Here is a 22,637-nt window from a genome sequence, read left to right as displayed (position 1 = left end):
AAGCCATTTCCCAATGTGTGGGAAGGCCAGTGCCCAGAAGTGCCATGACCACAGTCACCGCGTCCCCTCTGCAGGGACGGCTTCTGCCAGGAACCCTGAGGCCAGTGGGGAGCCAGCATGGGCACGGGATGAGTCAGGCTCCTTCGCTGGCCCCCAGCAGCCCTTGGCACAGCTCATCTCTGCCCTTCCCACCCAGTTCCCTTTCGACTCAGCACCCAGAGCCCCGCAAGGCAGATGTGAGTGTTAGAGCCGAGGAGAGATTCGAGAGATGGGGCAATGTCACTGCTCACACCAGCCTGGAAACCCCATGCCTGTTCCCGCAGCTCCCCACACCCGTGGGCTGAAATGCTGATTCCACTGGAGGACACAGCCCCTGGTGCGGGGAGGTGTCCTAGTCCCTGAAGCAGGAGGATCGAGGAACGGGGTCCCTTGGTCCCTTGTCCCCTGCGGGGAGCATGTGGGAGTCCTGAAAGTCTGAAGAAAGCACCTGGGAGGGGTGCACGGGTGCAGGGGAGTCCCCTGTGCTTTCCGGTGGCCTCTCCTGTGGGTGCGAGGTGCCCACCCCCGTCCCCCCCGCCTCTGTCCTCTCTCCCGTGGGTGGCCCTGTCCCCTCGTCTGTGGGTTGTCCTGTTCCCGCTGCCGTGGGTTGCCCTGCGTCTTCTCCCGTGGGTGCAAGGTGCCTGTGCCCTCTCCCGTGGGCTGCCCCGTGTGTCGTCCTCCCCCCCTCGCCGGGCTGGCAGCGCAGCCAGAGCCGTCGGCGTCGGGCGGGAAAGGGAAAGTGAAAGCGGGAGCGGCGCTTTCGCTTTCGCCGCCCCAGCACGTTCCCTCGGGGCGGCGGGGCCGGGCCGGGCCGGGCCGGGCACGGGGTCGCGATGGCGGAGCCGGGGGGCCCCATGCGGTTGAAGGAATGGCTGATCGCGCAGATCGACAGCGGCCGGTACCCGGGGCTGCGCTGGGAGAACCGGCACCGGACGCTCTTCCGCATCCCCTGGAAGCACGCGGCCAAGCAGGATTACCGGCAGCAGCAGGACGCCGCGCTCTTCAAGGTACCCCGGGCTCCCCGGGACCCCCGCCCGCCTCCGGCAGCATCCCCGGGACCCCCCCACCCAGCTCCGTGCGCACCCCCGGGGTTCCCCATTGCCCGGCCCTGTGCATACACCCGGGACCCCCTGCCCGGTTCCACGCGCACCCCCAGGGTTCCCCATTGGCCGGCTCTGGGAATTCCCCCGGGACCCCCCTTCTGGCTCCATGCACGCCCCTGGCACCCCCTGCCCGGCTCTATGCATACCCCCGGGGCTGTCCAGCTCCATGCGCACCCCTAGGACCCCCCACTTGGCACCATGCACACCCTCGGGACCCCCCACCCAGCTCCATGCACATCCCCGGGGACCCCCTGCCCGGCTCCACGGGCACCCTTGGGACACCCCACCCGGCTCCGTGTGCACCCCCGGTGCTCCCTATTGCCCAGCTTCATGCATTCCCCTAGGACCCACCACCACCCAGCTCCCTGCAGGCCCTCAGGGCACACAGGCCCCACTCCCCACTGCCCGCCGCCCAGCCCCTCGTACCCCAGTGGGCCCCCTTGGCCAGTGGAGCAGGGTTCTGGGGCGTGGGCAGCCCCCACAGTACAGGGCACCCTCTGCCTGGCAGGCTTGGGCCATCTACAAGGGGAAGTACCACGAAGGGACGGACAAGGCTGATCCCTCCACCTGGAAGACGCGTCTCCGCTGCGCCCTCAACAAGAGCACCGACTTTCAGGAGGTGCCCGAGCGGAGCCAGCTGGACATTTCCGAGCCCTACAAGGTGTACCAGATCGTGTCCGATGGCACCCGGGACACAGGTATGTCCCTGCTGTCCCTCCTCTTGCGCCAGGCTTGGGGCTGATGCCTGTGCTATGCCTGTACGAGCCCCATGTCCCACAGACATCACCCTTTGTCATGGTTTAACCCCAGCTGGCAACTAGGACCATCCAGCCATTCACTCACTTCACCCTCAGTAGGGTAGGGAGAAGAGGGGAAAAAACCCTCGTGGGTTGAGATAAAGATAGTTTAGTAGAACAGTAATGGAGGAGAAAATAGTAATAATAATGGTAAAAGAATATGCAAAATAAGCGATGGAATACAGTTGCATACCACCCAGTGATTGATTGCCCAGCCCATCTGGAGCAGCAATCGCGGATTCCTGCCCCCCAGCCAACCCAGCATAATGTCTGTGGTATGGAATATTCCTTTGGCCAGCTTGTGCTGCCTGTGCTCCCTCTCAGCTGAAAAAGCCCTCGACTTAATATAAGCATTACTTAGCAACAGCTAAAACAGTATGAGTTACCAACATTTATTCTCATATTAAATCCAAAACACAGCAGCTACTAGGAAGAAAATTAACTCTATCCCACCTGAAGCCAGGACACCCTTCCTCCCTAGCTGACTTCCTCTCTGGGTGTCCCGGGCAGCCAGGTGCCTTCCCAGGGTCTGTTCCTGCCATTTGCCGGGGGCTTAGTGGGTTTTTCTTGCTCTCTGCAGAGAAGGATGGTGACATGCAGTCCCCAGTCGGTGAGGATCAGCAGGTGAGCCAGCTCCCCGCCCCATGCCATCCGCCGCAGGAGCTGCCTGCGGGCTGGAGAAGGTGGGAGCCCCAAATCCTGCCTCGTCCACCGGCTGCTCCCCTGCCTGCGTCCGTCGCACCAGGCAGCTGGTTCGCTTGAGCATCACCGAGAACCTCCTGTGCCGCGCACCTACCAGACTTAGGCAGGGGATCTGCCGGCATGTGGGGTCCGTGGTGGAGGCAGGAGCCGGCTCAGGGCCCCCCGCTGCCAGCTCAGTCCTCACTACAGCCACTCTCCTCCCCAGGGCAACGCCACGAGGAGCCCGGAGGAGAAAAGCCAGAAGGGCACGACGGAGACATGCCACGTGTCTCCACTGCCCTTGCTCTCTGCCCACCCGGCCGAGCGAGGTGAGGAGGGTCCCTGGCAGCGGGATGGGGCTGGGAGCACACATCGCCTGGCAGGAGCGACCCCGCTCTCCGCAGCCTCACACCCTGTCCCTTGTGCAGGCAATGCCTGTGGGGATGGAGATCGGGGCTGGGGGCTCCCTCCATGCCCCAGAGCGAAGCCCCAGATCGTGTACTTATGGGATTTAATGAGGCCCAGTAACGAGCAGCAGTGGTGAGAAGCACCCTGCTGCCCATCTGTCCCAGGGGTTGGGGCTAGGACAGCACCTGAGGTCCCTCAGTGCAGCTGCCCGTGTCCCTTTGCCACCTCCTCTCTGCTCTGGCCCAGGGTACCACGTGAGGGGAGTCTTCTATGGCTGGAACCCGACCCACCACCACCTTCTCCCTGGACCCCCATCCTACCTCCCTGTGGAGGATGTCAACCACTCAGGTAGGAGCCGTACTGGCCGGGCAGTGCCCTGGGTGGCCCCCCAGGACCAGGCTGCCCATGAGTTGACCCTCCCCTCACCCCAGACTGCTGGCTCCACGTCCGACTCTACTACTGCGACGTGCTGGTGAAGGAGGTCACCACCCGCACGGCCGAGGGCTGCCGCATCACCTCCCGCGCTGTGCCGGCCGACAACGAGCACCTCTACGGCCCCTCCTGCATGGAGCAAATCGAGTTCCCCCCGCCGCGGGCGCTCGGCGGCAGTGGCCGGGTGGCCAGCATGACCGATGTGCTGGAGAGGCTCCTGCCCCACTTGGAGCGCGGCGTGCTGCTGTGGGTAGCGCCCGAGGGGGTCTTCATGAAGCGCCAGTGCCAGGGCAGGGTGTACTGGAACGGGCCACTGGCCCCACACAGGGACTGGCCCAACAAGCTGGAGAGGGAAAAGACCTACAAGCTGCTAGACACACAGCAGTTCCTGCAGCGTAAGTGCCCGCCCGCCACTCCAGGCGCGTGGCTCCACTGGCCCCTGCCCTGGGAGACCCCGATTCCCTCAGGAATGGGGCCAGGTCCTGCCCTGGCACGGCTGCTCTGGGCTGTGGGGCCTTGGGGACCCCATGTCCCCTGACAGCGCCAGTGTCTTGCAGAGCTGCGGGGGTACCTGAGCCATGGACAGCCCACGCCGCAGTACCAGATCCACCTGTGCTTCGGGGAGGAGTTCCCCACCAGCGCCGGGCACCACTTCCAGAAGCTCATCATGGCCCACGTGAGTACGCACTGGGGCTGGTGCTCATGGTGGCACCGAGCTGGGCACCGGGGCAATTGCGGTCGAAGGGGGAAGATATCCTGCACCCGTCCTCCGTCGGCTCTGTGCCTCCGCAGGTGGAGCCTGTGTTCGCGCGGGAGCTCTTCCATCACGCCCAGCGCATGGGGCCGACGCTGCTCCGTGACTCCCCCCAGCCCTGCGCCCCCGGTGCCTCAAGCCACATCATCCGCGTCCTCAAACAGCTCTGCCAGCCCTGAGCCCGGGCGGGCGGGAGAGGAGAGCCCAGTCGCGATGAAGCCTGGGAGTGGGATGCTCTGCTGCCCCACAGCCCCGCTCCGGCCACGTTCCCCAAACCGGTGTGCATGGGGCGCTCAGCGCTGCGGGTCCGGACGCGGGCAGGCATTGGCCGGGGGGGGGCAGACGGCTGCCACCCCCACACAGATCACTATATTTATTCCCCGGGTGGGATTTGCTGTGTGCTTGTTTGGTGAGCCGGGGCAGAGCCAGCTCCATCCTTGTGCCTTGCACCGCCTGGACTCGCTGTTCGCGAACCTTAGAAATAAAGGTTGTGTTTCAGTACCGCTGGCTCCGGTGGGGGGAGCTGGCTCCGGTCTGAGGGGGGCACGGGTGGCCAGGGAAGCTGAGCCCAGGCAAAGCCTCATGCTGTGGGCAAAGCTAGCTCAGCCCCAGCTGTGGGGGACAGCACGAGTGACCCCCCTGCCCCTGTGCTCTCCCAGGTCCCATCCTGCCCCTGGTCCCCAGCCCCTTGGCAGGGGGTGCAGGCAGTGGTGAGGTGCCCAGTAACTGCTCTGCTGACCTGGCAGCGCTTGAGCCTGTCCCAAAGGCACTCGCTGCCTGTGCCTCAGTTTCCCCTGGTGAGCAGGGTGAGGGGGCTCCTGGGAGGCGGGGGCTGTGCTGCACCCTGGAGGCCATGTCTCCGGCTGGATGACCACAGTGTGGGTACCCGGCATGGTGCAGGGAGCTGGCATAGAGCAGGGATCTGGCACGGTGCACAGGACCCGGCACGGTGCACGGGATCCGACACAACCCCAGGCTGAAGGAGGGGGCTGAGACACTGGGGTGGGCAGGGGGTGACTGGGAAGCCAAGGGCTGCCAGCAGCCCCCAGCCCTGCCAGCAGCCCCCTGCTCAGCGCCCCCACCACCCCTGGCGAGGTCCCGGCTGTGCTCCGTGGGCAGGGCAGGATGAGACCCAGGTCGTGGGAACCTCCCGTGGGAAGAGGGGACGGGACCGTGCCCAGGGCTCGGCTGAGGCCAGCACTGCCCGCCTCTGCCCCGGGGAGGATGCAACCGTGCCAGCCCCGGAGCCGCTGGCTGCTGGCCGCGGGCCTTGGCGGCGCGTCCGTCCATCTGTCCGCAGGGACCAGCGCTGGACAAGCGTGGCCCCGCTCCGCCCTGGGCGGCCCCGGAGAGGAGGGGCTCGCCGCCCCCTCGCCGGCCGGCCATGGGAGGCTGGGCCGTCGGCGGGTTTTAACGGGCTGTGCCGGGGCTGTGCGGCAGAGCGGGAGGACTGCGGCTGGCCGGGAGGATGCAGCCGGACCTCCCCGTCGGCGACACGGCGCTGCGCAGCCCGCCGGCCCCCGAGCCAGACGGTGGCCCCTTCCCCAACTCCGAGGCCACCAAGCCACCCTACAGCTACATCGCCCTCATCACCATGGCCATCCAGAGCGCGCCTGAGAAGCGCATCACGCTCAGCGGCATCTACCGCTACATCATGGGCCGCTTCACCTTCTACCGCGAGAACAAGCAGGGCTGGCAGAACAGCATCCGCCACAACCTCTCCCTTAACGAGTGCTTCGTCAAGGTGCCCCGCGACGACAAGAAGCCGGGCAAGGGCAACTACTGGACACTCGACCCCGATTGCTACAACATGTTCGAGAACGGCAGCTTCTTGCGGCGACGCCGACGTTTCACCAGGAAGAGGGGCCTCCGGGATGCACCGGGCACCGAGGGGGACGAGGGGCGCGGGAAGACACCCAGGCAACGGGCGCGGGGGCTGCCCGCTGCCCCACTGCCCGAGGAGGGGAAGGCAGAGGGGGGCTATGCCTCACCGGTGGCCACGGGGCGCCTGCCAAGCCCCGCCACGCTGCCCGAGGGTGCCGGGGTGCCGGGGTGCATTGAGCCCTGCACTCGCCGGCAGCCGCCCAAGGCCAGGCAGCCCTGCCTGTACCTGCCGGACACGCCGCAGCCTAAAGGGCCATTCTTCACCCCGCCGGAGAGCCGCCCGCCCAAGGAGACTGTCTTCGGGGGGCTCCCGGCGGCGCTGCAGCTGCCCCGGCCAGGTCAGTACCCGCTGCCCGCTGAGCGCCCGGCGCCGCACCCTGCCCTGCTGCCCACCCTGCTGCCCGCCCAGCCCAGGGAACCCCCGCAGGACTCCCCGGCGCCCCCAGGAACCCCCCCGGGGCAGCTGGAGGGTGAGGAGCCGACAGCCTCCGGGCTGGGACCAGGCCAGCCCTTTGGGCAGGTGCCTCCCGCATTCCCGGGCACCCTCCTGGGCACAGGCAGGACAGGGGGGTCCTGCTTCCTGGAGGGGGAGGGCTATGCACAGACCCCCCTGCCCGTTTTCGGTTCCTTTGGCCGGTCAGGGCCCGAGGCGCTGGGCAGCAGCTACCAATGCCGGGTGCAGGCGCTGAGCTTCTGCATGAAGGAGCGGCCATGCGGTGCAGCACTGGAGCATCTCCTGGCTGCGGCCCCCCCAGCCCCTGCTGCCCACCGCCAGCCGACCTTCGGGGCCACGGGTCTGCGGGCAGGTGAGCAGAAGGAGCCATGGGGGCCGGGGGGCACCATCCCACTGCAGGGTGGGAACGGCTACCCCCTGGGTCTGCCCCCCTGCCTCTACCGGACACCCGGCATGTTCTTCTTCGAGTGAGGGACTGGCTCACCCCGGAACACCCCCAGCCCCGGCACCAAATAAAGCACGTTCCCCAACGCTGCCTCTGTGGTCTCTGCACCCTGTTCGGGGTGGACAGTGGGCAGGGGTGAGCTGGGGACCCTTTGACCCAGCTCAGGCGCTGGCTGGGGGACACGCGTCCCCAGGGCCACCCGGTGCAACTCTCATCCCCGCTGACCCCTCCACCAGCGATCACCGGCTGGACGGCAAGGCCACAGTGGGACGGGGCATGGCCTGGGTCCTGTGTCCTTGGGAGATGCTGGGGACAAGGTCCTGCCGCAACATGGGGCCAGGAGCCCCTGAAGCCCCTTCCCAGGATGGCAGGAGGGAACTTCATCCCTGAGGGGCAGGGGGATGCGCTGTGGCAGGAGCGAGCCCCCATGGAGTCCCGCTGTTACCTCCCCGCGCCTGGGACTGCTCAAAGTGCCTGGCTTCACCCCAGGTGCCACACATGGCACAACTGGCCCCAGCCCCAGCGCCTGGCCCCACTCACACAACAGCATGGCCCCAGAGAGATGCCGGGTAGGAGTGTGGGGGCTCTGCTCTGGAGGGAAAAGCGCTCCCTCCCCTCTCTGTCCCTGCTCAGGGCCATGCTGGTGCCCGGGTAGGGTCCCACCAGGTCCCTCCAGACACCCCGAGGCCAGGGCACCCCCCCAGAGCCGGGCTGTGCCAGGGGCTGTGGCTGCGATGGGAAAGGCTGGGAAAAGAGGATTCCTCCGACCTGAATCACGCTGGGCGGCTGCTGGTGAGGAGGCACTGGCTGAGTCACCGCTGCCGGCACCGGGCTGGGCACGAGGGCCTGCCCCATCCAGCAGCCTGGGGAGCACCGGGGTGGGCAGACTTCCCCACACAACTCTGGGCTGGGACCTGGCTGCTATCCCCTTCCTGTGCACTGCTGGGACACCTGGCCCAGTATCTCCACAGCATTCCCAGAGTGATGCTGGAAAGTGGGGGCCGGTGCCCGTGCCCCCATCCGCCCCACACCAGCCTGGGAGAGGGGGGACCCCAGAAGCAGCAATGCCCAGACCCTACGGCACAGCCACAGGTGGAGGATGCTGGGTTAGCGGGGGCTCTCCACGCTCCATGGGCAGTGGGTGTGTGGCAGAGCCTCCCCCCGGCCCCCCAAGGCCAGCAGGACCCCAGCTTGGCCGATCCTGGGGGTCTCTGCGGGGGCTGCACAGGCACTGAGGGACAGCACTGGCGTCACTGGGGGACCGGGAGCACTGCGGCCGCGTCAGCCCCGTTATCAGCCCCCAGACGGCTGCTGCCGGGCCATGGCCACGTCCCAGCCCCGGGTAGGGCAAGGGGGGGGCCGCCCTTCGTCATCGGGGACAGACACTCAGCCCTGGGCCTCTCTTTTCTCTCTCTTTTTTTTTTCCTCCCCAGTGAAAAACAATATTTAAGCGCCTACATCATGCTGGCGTCTCTGGAGCGGCCGGCGGCGAGCGCGGCTGACCTCAGCCCCCTCCTTCGCCGGTCCCCGGGGGCGCGGGAGGAAGCGAACGCCGCAGCCGTGCCCAGGGGCCGTCTGGTTCCCACGCAGCACGGCCGGGCCCATCTCTCCCGCCACAGCCTGGGAACGGGTGACCCCAGCCACACGCGGGGTCCCTGCGCTGGGAGCAGCGTGGCATGGCGTGGCGCGTCCCGTTGCCCACCCTGAGCTGCAGCACTCAGGGATGGGGACCCCCCCCATCCCGCAGAGCCGGCTGCCTGCACCGCCCCGGGCATCCGCTCTCCCGGTGCTCCCCTTCTCCGCGCCCGCCCCGGCTCCTGGCTCCCAGCCACAGGCCCGCTGCTTTCCCTGCTCTGCCTCCGCCCCGGCTCGTTCCCGGTTCGTGGTGGGTGGCCTGGCCCCCCGCCCACTCGCCCGCTCCCAGTATGGGCTGTGCCGTGACCGGGGACCGGGCTGCACCCGCTCACGGGGCGAAGCAGCCACCGGTGCAGGGGGTCTGCCCGCTCCCCGTCCCTCCCTTGGCTGCCTGCGGGGCCCCTGGCTTGTGTAGGCAGGGTGGGTGCCACAAGTGCGGGGTGCAGATGGGGATGGGGAAAGGGTCCTGCTCTGTGTGAGTGCTCAAGACTCCAGGGACAGATGCTGTGGGCTCCAGGCCGTGGGATGGGACCACGGCTGTTCCCACAGGTGCCAGCCCCATGGCCCCACTCCTCCGTCCCCCGTGGGTACCTCGGTGGGGTCCTGGGACGGGAAAGGAGGGGCCTGGGAATGCCAAACTGGGCTGTGGGGTGGTGGGTCCCCCAGCCTGGGCTTGGGGCACCGGAATGTGCCGGTGTCACACAGAATAATCACACAGAATGGTAGGGGTTGGAAGGGACCTCTGGAGATCATCTAGTCCAACCCCCCAGTGCACGGAAGTCCGTGCATCCCCGTGCCACAGCCATGCACACGCAGGGCTGTGTCCAGGAACCGATCCCCCGGCGCGGCTCGGGGCCCCAGGAGTGTCTGGGGACAACGGCCCAGGCGGGAGCCCTGTAGCCCCTGTGGCCTGTTGGGGCCAGGGCAATGCTCAGCTCCCGGGGCCAGGCAGGAAGGAGACGTCACCGCCACGGAGTGTAACTCAAACCAGATGGGGCTGCGCTGGCGTCCAGGCCCGCAGGGTGGTCACCGACAGGAACCGGTCAAAGGCTGCCGGCAGGAAGCGGCTGGGAGGGACGCCCGCGGCGGGAGCCGGCGTCCGGGCCCGGGCAACCTTAACCACTTCGGGGCCGGCTGCAGCCCCACTGGGCAGAGTGGCACCGACCCCCCCCCTCAGCCCTTGCCTGAGCATCCCACCTGACTTGGGCAGATGCTGAAGCCATGACGATACCTCTGACCATCCACCCACCCACGCATCCATCCATCCCCCTCCCTTTCCCCAAGCACCCTGGGGTCCTCAGAGCCCATTGCAGCTGCACAGCCACGGGGTGCAGAGACTGGACCCCCCCCTGCACCGTGGGCTGCACAGCCCTGCCTGGGGCTCACCAGGCGGTCCCTGTCCCCAGCACAGATGGGACCCCTCTCTGTCCCGGGGATGAGACATCGCTTCCCATCCCTCCTCGCTTATCTGCAGCCCTCAGACGGCGGCTGCACGGCCCACGCAGGCGGGGGCAGTGGTTCAGGGAGGGGGCTGCAAGCAGCCCCTCCGGAGAAGCAGGGCAGGCGTGGGCTGCGGGCAGACCTGTACATTTATTTACAAGAAGGCGAGAGCCAGGCAGGACTCTGGCATTGGGCAGGACCCTGCAAGATGTGTCCCCTACCCGGTGGGGATGAGCCCAAAGTCCCTTCACCTGTTGCAGCCAGTGGGACTGGGCGGGGGGCAGTGCCTCCCCCTGTCTCTCCCCCGTGTGTTTCCAGCAGGCACAGAGGGCACAGGCAGCCCCGAAGCAAACACACAGCCCTGGATTGGGGGTGCTCGGTCATGGCAAAAGCCAAAGCTGGAGGGCAAGGGGAATCTGGGACACCTTGCCAGCCCCCCCATCCCCTCCTGCAGCAGGCAAGGCTGGAAGCTGCAAGGCCTCATCCTCTTTGAGCACTGGGGAGCCCCGAGGGGTGCAGGCAGAGGGGGGACGGGGTGAGGTGGAGGAGTGGGGGCAGCACCCAACTCCCCCAGGCCAGCCGGTCCCGGGGAGCCCCCACGCATGGTGGGGGGAGCTGGCGGCCGCAGCCGCCGACCGGTAGTTCCTGTGTGTTGGTGGTCGGGGCTGGAGCGATGCTCGCAGGAGCGGGGGAGCGCGGTCCAGCTGCTCTGCATTAGGACGCCTCGCTCATCTTGATCTGGCTGGGACGGGTGAAGCAGAGGTTGTGTTTTTCCCCCGCTGGCAGAGCCGAAGGGCAGGGAGGGCAGGAGGAACACAAAGACTCCTTCTTCCCTCGCTGGCTCCCAGCTGGGGATGCTGCTGGAAGCGTGCTCGCCGCTTCCTCCCTTCCTGTGCGAGCAGCAGCTTGGGGCCAGCTCCACTCCCGCACACCCGGCTGGCCAGGGAGGAGGCGCTTCAACCCCAGCTCCAGTGCCATAAACGCCAGGGAGAGGGTCCACGCCTACCCTCTGGCATCCCCGTGCCAAGCCATGGTGCCGGGAAGGGAGGTCGGGCAGCTCGGGGTCCAGGGAGAGCAAGGGCAGGGCAGGGCTGCAGCATTTACAGGCAGTGAGCCCAAGTCTTGGGTCCAAGGTAGCGGCAAGCGCGCAGGGCGGCCCAGGCAGCGGGGCTCAGGCTGGGCCAACCTTTCTCCTCCGAGGCCACAGGAAGGAAACATGAGCAGAGCAGAGGTGCTGCCGGTCGGGCATTGCACAGCCGGGCCAGGGATGAGATCAGAAACCACCACTAAGGAGCAGCTTCGCAGTCCAAGGAAATCCAGACAGGAGCATTGGCTGGATGGGAACGGGGAAGGCTGGAGCCCCAGGAGCCCAGGAGGGTGCTGCTGGTGTCCTCAGCAGGGGGTCCCTGGTACAGCAATGCTGCCCGAGGTGGGAAGAGCTTGGCATAGCTGCTCCGCAGCAGCGGGTGCAGGCAAGGAGCCCAGTAGGGTCCTGGTCCCTGAGCAGTCCCGCAGCCACTGGGCGGTAGCCCCAGGGGACATGTCAGAGCAGGATCCATGGTGGCGGTGGTGGCGTGGAGCAGGGTTGCAGCACATGCCGCAGGGCCCAGAGCAGCCATCTGGCAGCAGCACGGGCAGGGAAGGGGCTGCACAGCTCCTGGCCCCTGTGTTGGGAAGCGGGCAGGGACCAAACCCAGCCAGGTCCTCCTGCCGTCCAGAAGCAAGACTGAGGAGGACTCGGGCACGGCCCCAGGGGCTGCCGAGCACCCTCTCAAGCAGTTCCTCTCTGGCCTCAACTCACACACGGCTCAGGCTCCCCCAGGAGCCCCCGCTCAGACGCCCAGCGCTGTCAGCGACCCCGAGCTGGTGATCTTCTTGAAGCGGTTGGCGGCACATACCCCGATGAAGTTTTTCTGTAAAAGGGGAAGAAGAGAGATGCTCATCCTACCATGAGGGCTGCAGCTCTGGAGGCTGAGCCTCCGGAGACTCCACTCTCAGGGCTGCTGAGGAGCTGGGCTTGGAGCGAGCAGCTGCCCGGGAACCCATTCAGCCGGGCTGCATGGGAGGGCAGCACAGGGCATGGGGAGGCGCAGGGCTGATGCTGGGGATCATCCATTATACTCTGTCCTGACACCTGCCTCTAAAAGGTGTTTTTTGGATCAGCTCGGGGGGGAGACCACCACAAAAGCACCTATATTTGCGGGGGGATCCCACCATGAGGACACTCACACAAGGACCCTAGTGCTGGGGAGCCCTTCCTCCAGGCTCAGAGGTCCTCAGTCCTTGTGCCCCGACTACCAGCAGCACAGCGAGACAGAGCCAGCCCAGATACCATCCACCAGGACGGGCAGAGGCTGACAGCCCCCCTCCCCCCAGATCAGCTCCCCCAGATGGCATTGACACTCCTCCCCGTGCCAGCCCCGCACCCCACACACCTTCCAGCGCCGTCGCATGACGTATTTCTTAAGCAGCACCTGGGACTTGAGCCGGCGGTTGCAGCGTTTGGCTTTTTCTGCCAGGTTGTTGAGCCAGGGATGCTGCAGGCACTGGCCAGCACTCATCCGGGCACTGGCAGTGAGAAGACCCTGGGTCACTCCTGCTCGATCCCCTCTCCCTCAGCCACCCCCTTCTCCAGCCACCCAAGAGCCCCAAAACTCCAGAAATCCACAGGGGAGGAACCAGCTGGAGGGATGTGCCCAGGGACTGGTGGAGCTGGACAGGAGCCCGAGTGGTTGAGCACATCCTGCTCGGGGCAGATGACCCTGGAGGGATGTGGGGCTCTGCCGGGGACAGCCAGCAGCCAGGGCAGGGCCCCACAAGGCTCATTTGGCACAGGACATCGGCAGCACATGGTACCCAAAGGCCTGGGCATACGGCTCTGGGGATGCCCGCCCCAGGACCCCCAATGGCTGCTGCCAGCTTCGCACCTTTTCTCCTTGATGATGAGGTTTGAGACGAAGTCCTTGGCCTCATCAGAGACACTCTCAAAGGTCTCCTCGTCGAAGTACCAGTTGGCAGCCAGGACATTGTTGAGTGTCTCCGTGTCGTTGTCACCCAAGAACGGGGAGAGGCCACTGAGCCTGGGGGTGCAGGGGGGTGAGGAGCTGGGTGCCCTTAGGCTGCGGCATCTCCAGACCCCCTCGGAACGGAGCAAACCTGGCTGGGGTGGCCCCAGGGAGCAAAACAGGGTGGCCCCAAGAAGGGAGGTGGTGTGAGGCTGCTGGCACCATGCTGCGCTCCTGCCTGCAGCTGGGCTGAACTGTTCCCTGCCTGCACACATGGGCACAGACACTCCCTGGCCCCACTCGCTGCCCCCCAGCCCCACCTGCCCATCTCCCCATCCAGCACCCTCCACCAGCCCACCAAGCAGCTGGGTGCCTAGGGCACATGTACAGCCTAGGGACGGCTCCGTGCCTGGGGGAGCTCTGCCCTGACCCCCCCGGCACGGCACTGGCAGCCCCCCCACGCAGCCCTGACATACAGCATGTAGGTGATGACGCCCATGCTCCACATGTCCGTGGAGTAGGAGACCTGCTCGTAGTTGACCACCTCGGGAGACAGGAATTCGGGGGTGCCAAAGTTGACCTTCAGCTTCTCCTGGGGGTTGTACCTGTGGCCGGGGTGGGTGAGTCAGCAGGAGGGGGACAGGCTGCTCCCCCAAATGGCTGCCCCCCTCCCAGCAGGCACTGCCCTACCCAGCTCTCCTGTGCCAGGCAGGGAGAGCTGGAGCTGGCAGCCATGGCCAAAGCCACAGCCCAGAGCAGGTCCCGGGGCTCCCGGCACATGGAGGCCATGCGGGGCTGAAGGATGGGAGGGGGACAGGGAGGAGCAGCAGAGCCAAGGGGGAAAGACTGCACCTTCGAGCCAGCCCAAAATCGATGATCTTCACCATGTGCCCAGTCGCAGCAACACAGAGGATGTTCTCGGGCTGTGGGGACAAGGATTCCATTGCCCCGCTGCCAAGAGGGGATGTCCCCAGTGTGTGAGTCTGGCAGCCCATGGGTCCTACGGCTGCCCCGTGCCAGAGTGACACTGACTTGCAGGCATCCCTCCCACGGCTGGCCAGTGCTGGGGACACGCTGCCCTCACAGGCACAGCAGGGCTTGGGCCAGCACACAGTGGTGTCCCCTTCAGTAGCTGCAAACACCCACTACCCCCCTGTGCCCCAGCCTCCCCCATCGCTGTGAGCCCCTGCTGTCACCCCCGGCCCTGCACCTTGAGGTCGAGGTGGAGGACGCGCATGTGGTGCATGAAGCGGATGCCCTCGCAGATCTGCCGGACGAACACCATGCAGTCCACCTCCGTCAGGTGGTAGTCATCGTCGATGATCCGCTCAAAGAGCTCGCCGCCCTCCACACTGCATAGGGATGGACCGCGGGGTCACCCAGGGCTCCCTGTCCCATGCCACCCTCCTGCAGAGCCCCCTGCCCACCCCAGGGACCTCCAGCCCAGCCCCTTCATGGAGATGCTGGTGTAGAGGCTGAGCAGAGCCACGGGAGGACATGTGTGTGCTGGGATTAGAGAACCCCTCAAAGGCAGGCACATGGGGAGGTTAGCCCAGGCCATCCCAGCTTCACTGGGATTTGTAGAGCAGAAGAACCCCAGCACAGCCCCAGCCTCCCTACGGCAAGTGGGCAGGAGGAAAAGGAGCTGTTTGGGAAGGACTTGGGTCATCTCCAACCTCAATACAGCCATAAGGGAGGGAGACGCTGTCCTGGCCAGGCAGAGCCTGAGGTGATCCCAGCATGAGACGAGGACATGCTTGAGAGGGAATGGGTGAGGTGAGGGACGTTCCCTGGGGCCAGCCCCTTCTGTTTGGTCAGGGACTGGCACATCTGCTCCGTCTCTGGGGCATCGCTTGCAATTGTATCCCTCACCCAGGCATCAGGCCCCACACAGCGCTGCCCCAGGACTCACAACTCCATAAAGAGGATGATCTCCCGGGGCGTCTCGATGGCATCGTACAGCTGGATGAGGTTGCGGTGGTTCAGCTGGTTCATCACATCAATCTCCAGCAGCACCATCTCCTGCAGAAGGAGCCCCATGGTGGTGCGGGGTGTCAGCCCTGGCTGAGCCACCAACACTGGGACAGGTTGTGCCACAGCACTGGGGACGCACCGGGCACAACACTGCCACGCATCACCTTGGCCATGCCACTTGCTGGTGGCACCGTGGCCAGGAGGAGCCCCCCACCCCCGCATAAGTCAGACCTTGTCCTTGGCTCCCTGCTTCCGGATCACTTTGGCCGCCAGCTTGAGCCCCGTCTGCTTTTCCGTGCACGTGTGAACTTCCCCAAACTTGCCCCTGGGGAGGGACAGAGGGAGAGATGCCAATGCCATAAGCCACCCAGGCTGCTAGGGACCTCCACACTGCTCCGGGGTGCTGCCCCATGCTTCCCTCTGCACCCATCCTGCCCGAGGCACCAAACCATCATGGCCAGAGAAGTCCCATCAACCCACAACCATTGTTGAAGGCTGGACAACAGCCCAGGGCAGTGCTGGGGGAAAGCTGGCCATCCCACTCCCTCCCAGGACCCTTCCTTACCCTCCCAGGATCTCCTTGGAGCTGAGGTTGTACTGGGAGCTGACGCTGGCGGACCGTAGAGTGACGATGCGGTGAGCAAAGGGCGCAGGCGGTGGAGGGACATCATCTGCCCAGAGAGGAGGTCTGGGGTGAGAAGGGGAGCTGCCCGGCTGGGGGACCCCACTCCTGGGCACCCCGGGGTGCCCCAGGCTGGAAATACACCCCGGTGCAGAGTGAAGGCACCCAATGGCACATCCCAGCCAAAGCCCGCGGGTGCAGGATTGCGGCCGGGTACCAAGCGCCTGGCTGCAAATCAGGGTCACCCGGCTGCCCGCAGCAGCGGGGATGCAGCATCCCCCAACGGGTCCCTCACCACTGTCCGCAGCGTCGCCCCGCTGCATGGCACCCCCCCCGCTGCATGGCACCCCCCCCGCTGCATGGCACCCCTCAAGTTGCCCCCCTGCTGCACGCCCGCTCCCCACCATCCCGCGTGCCACGCTCGCCCTCTCCAGGCCACGCTGTTGCCTGTCACCCTCTCTGGGCCACCAAGCCCTGCTCCCCCTCCCAGGAGGGACCCCACGCACGGTGCACCCCACGCTCCCCGTCCTGGGCCACCCTTCCCGGAGCCGGCCTCGCAGGGACCCCCGCCAGCACCCGCCGCCCCCCGGGCTGGGTGAAGCCCACCCCCAGCCCTGCAAGGACAGAGGTGCAGGACACGGGGACACGCTGTCCCCTGCCACCAGCCAGGCGGTGGCTGTCACTCCCCGGGCTCCTCTTCCTCCCGGGCAGCCCCGGACGGAGCAACCCGGGGAGGGGACGGGACACATTTAGCCCTGTTTACAGTGAAACAGGAGCTCGAAGGCCACCAGGAGGGCGACCAGCCAAGAGCATGAGCCAGCAGCATGGGAGCCAGCAGGCAGGGCCATGGGAGACCCCAGGCTGCCACCCCGCAGAGGGTCCCGGGGTGCAGGGACGAGGCAGGCACCTCACAGCCTTACCCAATATCTCGAAAGGGTCCTCCTTCCCAAAATCGGGGGTGAGGTAGGGGCTGGGGGGTGGTTCTGCCTCTGTCGAGGACGGTTGCCACCCAGTGCCAGGCTGTTCTGCAGCCCCGGCGGGATCAGGGGGCTGCCCCACAGCGCTGGGCAATGTCCTCTCCTGCGGGGTGCCAGGGCTCCCAGCGGGGACGGGTGGCTCCGAGGGCTGCAGGTTCCCGAGGGCTAGCAGGGCAGGGCCAGGCTCTGTTGAACCCTCTCTCTGCTCTACCGCCGTGGTCTCCTCCGGTATCATCTCCATCACTGCCGCCTCCGCCCAGGGCTGCTCCTCCCTGGAAGCAGGAGCAGGAGGTGAGCAGAGCCCAGCCAGCAGCCCCCCCGAGCCCAGCGCCCACCTCTGCCCAGAGGGATGCGGGGCTCCCCAGGGAGCAGCGAGGGGAGGGGACCCCATCCCAGGAGGGCGCGGGTACCTTTGGCAGGTGGCAGGGCAGCTCAGGCTCTGCAGCAGAGCCGGGCGCGGGGGCTCGGGACCCTTCGGCTGCTGCTGCTGCTCCGTCTCCTCCACCTTTGCCGCTTTCTCCCCTTCACCCTGAACCTTCGCAGCAGCCATGGCCGCTGCCTCTGCGGGTTCCTCGCCTCCATCCCCAGCCTCTGCTGCAGCTGGGGGGACTTCCACCTGTGCAGCTTTCCTCCCTCCATCCTGAGCCTTTACAGCAGCCGTGGCCTTCTCCTTTGCAGCCGCTGAGGCCTTCTCCTTCACGGGTTCTTCTTTTCCTCCATCCTTAGTCTTTGAAGCAACTGTGGTTTTTTCCACCTTTGCAGTGTTCTTCTCTCCATCCTGCGCCTCTGCAGCGGCCAGGCCTTTCTCTTTTGCAGGCTCTCCTTTGCTTCCATCTTGAGGCTTCTTCACAGCTGGAGTTTTCTCTGCCTTTGCTGCTGTCTTCTTTCCATCCTGAGCCTTGGCAGCATCTGAGGCCTTCTCCTTTGCAGGAGCTGCGGCTTTCTCCTTTTCAGGCTCCTCTTTGCCTCCATCTTGAGGCTTTTTTGCAGCTGGGGCTTTTTCTGCCTTTGTTGCTGTTTTCTGTCCATCCTGAGCCTTGGCAGCATCTGAGGCCTTCTCCTTTGCAGGAGCTGCGGCTTTCTCCTTTGCAGGCTCCTCTTTACCTCCATCTTGAGGCTTTTTTACAGCTGGGGCTTTTTCTGCCTTTACCACTTTATCCTCTCCATTCTTAGCCTTTACAGTAGCTGGAGCCTTCTCCTTTGCAGCAGATGGAGCCTTCTCCTTTGCAGACTTTTTATCAGCTGGGGTTTTCTCTGCCTTTACAGCTTTCTTCCCTTCATCCTGAGCCTTTGCAGCAGCCGGGACCTTTTCCTTTGGAGACTCTTCTTTGCCTCCATCCTGAGCCTGTGCTGCAGCCAAAGCTGTTTCCTCCGTAGGCTTTGCCTTCCCTCCTTCAGCCTCCGCTGGAGCTGGAGTCTTCTCCTCTGTGGGCTCTGCTTTCCCACCACCCTCAGCTTCTAACCCACCAGGAGTTTGGTCCTTCCTGGACTCATCCTTCCCTCCATCCTGAGCCTCTGCTGCAGCTGGGTCCTTCCCCTCTGCGGGCGCTGCCTGCCCTCCTTTGGGCTCTCCCGCAGCTGGACCCTTCTCCTCCGTGGGCTCATCCTTCCCTCCATCCTGAGCCGCAGCAGCAGCTGGAGCCTCCCCTTCCACGGGCACTGCCTTCCCTCCTTCAGGCTCTTGTACAGCTGGAGTCTTCTCCTTCCCAGGCTCATCCTTCTCATCCTTCCCTCCAGCCTGGGCCTCGGCAGCAGCCAACACCTTCTCCATAGAAGATGCTGCCTGCCCTCCATCGTGCTGTGCAGCTGAAGCCTCCTTCTCTGATGGCGCTGCCTTTCCTCCATCTTGGGACTCTGGAACAGTCGGGGCCGCCTCCGCCTTCCCATCGCCGGCCTCTCCTGCAGTCTTCTCCTTCCCAGGCTCTGCCTGTCCGCCATCCTGAGCCGTGGCAGCAGACGGAGCCTTCTCCTGCCTGGGCTCGTCCTTCCCTCTGTCCTGTGTCTCGGTGGCAGCCGGCACTGTCCCCTCTTGGGGCTGGCCAGCCTGCGGAGCTGCCAGGACCGGCTGAGTTGTGCTGCCCTCTGCTTCAGGGGGTGCTGTGCCACCAGCCCCCTCAGTGCCGGGCACACTGCCCGCCCCACCGCCCGGCTCCATGGGGACTCTCTGGGCAGGAGGCGGCTGCCCTGCGGTGCTCCCTGTTCGGCGAGACTCCTGCAGGAGAGAAGACAGAAGCTGAGGGCTCCCCAGACCCGACGCCCCACAGAGGGGCACAGGGAGATGTGGGCAGTGACTCCGCTCCTGCAGGAGAGGAGCGAGCTGCTGCCACCCAGCCGACAGCCGTGCCCCTGCTGTCCGGCCGGTGGCACTGAGCCGGGGGCCCCACGTGGCCAGTGGTCCCTTGCACCATCCCATTGTACCCCGGTATCTGCTCAGCCATGACTGATCGATGGCCTGACGCCGGCACCTGTCGCTGCCATGGGGCCTCCAGCGTGCAAACAGCCAGTGCGGCGCAGCCAGCGTGCCAAGTCAAGGCCACGTCCCCCCATGGCAGGGCAGGAAACAGCTTCTCTATGCCCAGGCTGGTGGGGTAGGGATCAGGCGAGGTGAGCATCCCTGGCACAGCCCCACTGCTGCCCACCCCAAACCGTGCAGGCAGGTCCAGCCGCGCAGGCAGAGCCCCGTCTGCTCGGGGGCCACACGGACCCCCGGCCCCAGCAGCCCGCCCGCGCTGCCCATCCCCCTGCCCCGATGGGCACCACAGCTCCTGCCTGAGCGGTCCCCACCAAGGGGACCTGTTGGTGCCTGCGTGGGCTGCCAGCACAAGCTGCCACCCTATTCCCTCCAGCTCAGCACCCGATCCCCAAATCATCGCTCTGACCTGGGCTCTGCTGCCTGTCACTGCCCGGCCACCTCCCCTCACACTGTCCCAAAACACCCCCCTGCACAGCCTGCACAACCATCCAGAGGCCGGGACAGCCCAGAATAAACACACCAGAGGCCATCCCAGCAACAGGGGAGTCACTTGCTGGTCTTATTGGGACAGGAGCTATAAGCAGTTGGTTCCCAGCCGAGCACTCCCACATCCCTCAGCTCAGCACAGGGAGCCTGGGGGATCCGAAGCGTTCCTCCCGCTGCTGGGGGCTCCACTCTCCCCAGTACCCCGCACTGCTATGCCCCAAGCAGGGGGCCACAGGGGACCCCCCCGTCCCCTTTACCTGGGTCCCGGTGCAGGGGGCGGTCAGGAGGGCAGCATCCACACTGTGGCAGCGCCCGGAGGGAGCAGCCTCTTCTATCTCGGGTGTAACGGAGCTGGATTAGTGCAGGCAGAGGAGGATCCTTTACAGCAGCGGGAGCCGTCCCGCTTCGCCTTTCCCAGCACCTGTCACTGCTGGAGCCCGTTCAAAGGACACGCCACTCTTCCCTGTGCCCCGCGGGCCGGGGACGCACAGACACAGCGCCGGGGACGGAGACACAGGGAGGGCTGGCGCCGGTCACCGCAGCACCCCAGAAACATCCCAGGGGGGTGGCCTGGCTGAGCTGGACACAGTCCAGGCAACCAAGTGCTTCTCAGGTGCCCAGAGATGACACAAGGCAGCCACTGGCCACCCCACAGGGATGGTGGCTGGGAGCAGCCTGTGATGGTGCTGGCCAACCCCCCCCCGCCATGCCACTGAGCTGCGGCCAGCTCTGCCCACTGGCAACAGCTCTTGGGGGGAGCAGCGCCGAAGGACCCTGCACTCCTCCAGCGCAACGTGACACCCGAGGGCACTGCTGGCTCTGGGCACCGCTGATGGTCCCCGAAGGAAAAGCACCAGCAAGTTGTGAACCTGACCAGTGGCTGCAGCCTCCTCTGGGAACCAGTTAAAAGACTCCGATTTCCTGCAACGTGAAGTGTTTTGGGAATCAGGGAAAGAAACAAAGGAGCTGGGGGCTTGTGCTGGAGAGGTCGGGCAGTGGATGGGTGCTGCACAGGCATCGCCAGCCCCTGCTGAAGGTGCAACGTGTGCTGCTGCGGTGCTGCACCCCAGGGCACGGCATCAGGGATTGTGCAGGGCTGAACCCGGGCACGGAAAACCCCTGCGGAGGGGGACACCAGGGGCTGCGCCATGCCAGGGGCTGCAGAGACCTCCAGCAGAGCTAGGTAAGGGCACGGCCACACAGGGTCCTGAAGATGATCAACTCTCAAGGGCTACGCTAGGTTTCCCCGCCCAGCAGAGCCCCGTTTACTTTAAATCTTTGAACTTTAAGAGGAGGAAAGCCTCGCTGACCAAGGGCACACTGCTCGGGTTGCTGCTGAGCCGGGGTGGGGCTTGCAGGAGGAACCCCCGGTAACTGGACCCAGCCCTCCCCAGCCAGCGCTGCCAGGCGAAAGCACTCCAATAATACCAACTATTAAAAACCTAGAACATCCATTTATCATGTCAGGGCAGCAGGAATGCCAGCGCAGAGGAGAAAGGGCTTGGTCCCTTGCCCACAGCTTGTGCTCCTTTGGAGGGAACAGAGGAGGCTGCGTCTCGATGACAGGAGATAAAGCAGTGAGAGCAGCTCGCAGCAAAAGAAAAAGAGATGGCAGAGGCTGCCGGGGGTCAGGCGACTGCCCACACCAGGCATGCTCCTGGCCCCCCATCCCGATCACTCTGTGCTACGCCAGCCGGGTGCAGGCTCCTCCATAAGGCTCTGCCGGCAGCCGGGGCAGCGAAGGGCTGAGTGCTAGCACTTTCCAGGAAGGGGGGACGCTCCCCGGGGCCGAGCAGGGCTGGCTGGGTGCCCTCAGGGAGGCTGAGATTACCAGGGGCTCCCCCAGCCTCGGCCCCTGCCAGCTGACAGCCGGGTTTCTCCTCTCGAGCTCTCCATCCCACGGCCACGCGGAGCTTGAGTCCTGCCAGACACGGAGCCCGGCTGCTCCCACATGGGACTCACGCACGGCCAGAGCTGAGCCCAGACCACCAACACAGGCCGCAGCAGCCCAGGAAGGGTGTTCACTTTACCTACAGCACCTCCCAGGGGGATGTGACATGGTCCAGGCAGGGGAAGGGACTCTTCTCCTTGCCAAATCCCAGCTCCCAGCAAGCCACCAGCTTCTGCGCACCATGGGCTGGCCGTGCTGGAGGAGCTGTGGTTCACACATGGCATTGAGAGGGAGATAAGCCAGGATGGGGACAGGGCCATCGCCCCTGTCATGGAGGTACTGCTGTCCTGCCTCCCCCCGGGCAGCTGCTGGGGGAAGCACAAAGGCCCAGGGCATCACCCAGGAGTAGGCTACCAGCGGGGCAGGACTGCAGCCCTCCTTGCTGCTGCCGAGGAGACCACCCGCGAGCAGTGCAAGGGGAGAAAGAAAAGGTCTCCCTGCACCATTCCCCTGCCACAGGCAGCTGCCCAAGGTGGGTACATGCCTCACCCATGGGAGAAGTGCTGCTCTGGCCTCAGGTGGCAGCTGGAGAGCAGGGGAGCAAGCCAGGGCTGCCGTGGCTCACCCTGACCCCAGCACTGGCCCAGGAAACCTTCCCACCTCCCTCCCTGCTGCAGCCTCCAGCCGTGACACGCAGCCCAGCCGTACAGGCTACCCGCAGGCACGGTTTAGGCTAAGGAGAAAGCGAAACTCACGGCTAGAGCTTCCTCCTCTGGAGCCCAGCTAGTCCTGACAGCAAAACCAGCAGCCCCTCAGCAGTGGTAGAACCACCTCAGGCATCTGCCACCACCTCAATGCAAGAGTAACAGTTGCTCAGCTGGACGCAGCCGAGGGGTCCTGAGCAGACACCGGGCTCTCCCATTCCAGCTTCGGCAAGCCCAGCTCCACGGTGGAGAACCTCCCTCTTCCCAAGATCAGGGGCAGGACCTGGAATGTGATGAGAACCAACAGGGATCACTCAGGAGCCCACACACAGCTCCTACCAACAGTGCCGATGGTGGTGTGTATGTGTAGAGGCCGGAGAATCACCAGCATCCCCGCCATCCCTTCCCAGCACAGCCACCGCTCCCATGTCAA

General features: G+C 65.6%; 3 protein-coding genes across 3 annotated transcripts; 2 read left to right on the top strand and 1 right to left on the bottom strand.

Annotated features, from left to right (window-relative positions):
* Positions 1-442: 442 nt before the first annotated feature.
* On the top strand, positions 443-4,716 carry LOC134522313 (interferon regulatory factor 4-like). The gene is made up of 8 exons (XM_063349869.1): positions 443-1,046; positions 1,651-1,840; positions 2,520-2,563; positions 2,847-2,949; positions 3,275-3,376; positions 3,460-3,855; positions 4,018-4,136; positions 4,253-4,716. The coding sequence occupies exons 1-8, from the start codon at positions 873-875 to the stop codon at positions 4,391-4,393; spliced, it is 1,269 nt and encodes a 422-aa protein (XP_063205939.1). The 5' UTR covers positions 443-872; the 3' UTR covers positions 4,394-4,716.
* A 139-nt stretch (positions 4,717-4,855) lies between these two features.
* FOXS1 (forkhead box S1) lies at positions 4,856-7,145 on the top strand. Its single transcript, XM_063349868.1, has one exon. The coding sequence runs from the start codon at positions 5,683-5,685 to the stop codon at positions 7,021-7,023; it is 1,341 nt and encodes a 446-aa protein (XP_063205938.1). The 5' UTR covers positions 4,856-5,682; the 3' UTR covers positions 7,024-7,145.
* A 3,065-nt stretch (positions 7,146-10,210) lies between these two features.
* Positions 10,211-20,007, bottom strand: MYLK2 (myosin light chain kinase 2). Its single transcript, XM_063350409.1, has 12 exons — positions 19,867-20,007; positions 17,061-18,862; positions 16,594-16,922; positions 15,617-15,722; positions 15,283-15,376; positions 14,990-15,099; positions 14,288-14,429; positions 13,930-14,000; positions 13,554-13,682; positions 13,000-13,152; positions 12,508-12,640; positions 10,211-11,985 (listed from the first exon to the last, which is right to left on the bottom strand). Exons 2-12 carry the CDS (start codon positions 18,803-18,805, stop codon positions 11,905-11,907), a joined length of 3,093 nt encoding a protein of 1,030 aa, XP_063206479.1. The 5' UTR covers positions 18,806-18,862; positions 19,867-20,007; the 3' UTR covers positions 10,211-11,904.
* Positions 20,008-22,637: the final 2,630 nt, after the last annotated feature.

Source organism: Chroicocephalus ridibundus, chromosome 12, assembly GCF_963924245.1.
Source record: "Chroicocephalus ridibundus chromosome 12, bChrRid1.1, whole genome shotgun sequence".
NCBI lineage: Eukaryota > Metazoa > Chordata > Aves > Charadriiformes > Laridae > Chroicocephalus > Chroicocephalus ridibundus.
The sequence above is the reverse complement of the archived record's forward strand: the minus strand, read 5'-3'. Positions and strand labels throughout refer to the sequence as shown.

Excerpts from the sequence above, each read along its gene's own strand:
- FOXS1 (XM_063349868.1), top strand. The coding sequence starts at position 5,683 with ATGCAGCCGGACCTCCCCGTCGGCGACACGGCGCTGCGCAGCCCGCCG.
- MYLK2 (XM_063350409.1), bottom strand. The coding sequence starts at position 18,805 with ATGGAGCCGGGCGGTGGGGCGGGCAGTGTGCCCGGCACTGAGGGGGCT. Across the intron at positions 16,923-17,060 it reads TGCCCTGCCACCTGCCAAAG|GGAGGAGCAGCCCTGGGCGG; the intron begins GTACCCGCGCCC and ends TCCTGCTTCCAG. Across the intron at positions 15,100-15,282 it reads AGCAGGGAGCCAAGGACAAG|GAGATGGTGCTGCTGGAGAT; the intron begins GTCTGACTTATG and ends CTCCTTCTGCAG.
- LOC134522313 (XM_063349869.1), top strand. The coding sequence starts at position 873 with ATGGCGGAGCCGGGGGGCCCCATGCGGTTGAAGGAATGGCTGATCGCG. Across the intron at positions 1,047-1,650 it reads AGGACGCCGCGCTCTTCAAG|GCTTGGGCCATCTACAAGGG; the intron begins GTACCCCGGGCT and ends TCTGCCTGGCAG. Across the intron at positions 1,841-2,519 it reads CGATGGCACCCGGGACACAG|AGAAGGATGGTGACATGCAG; the intron begins GTATGTCCCTGC and ends TGCTCTCTGCAG.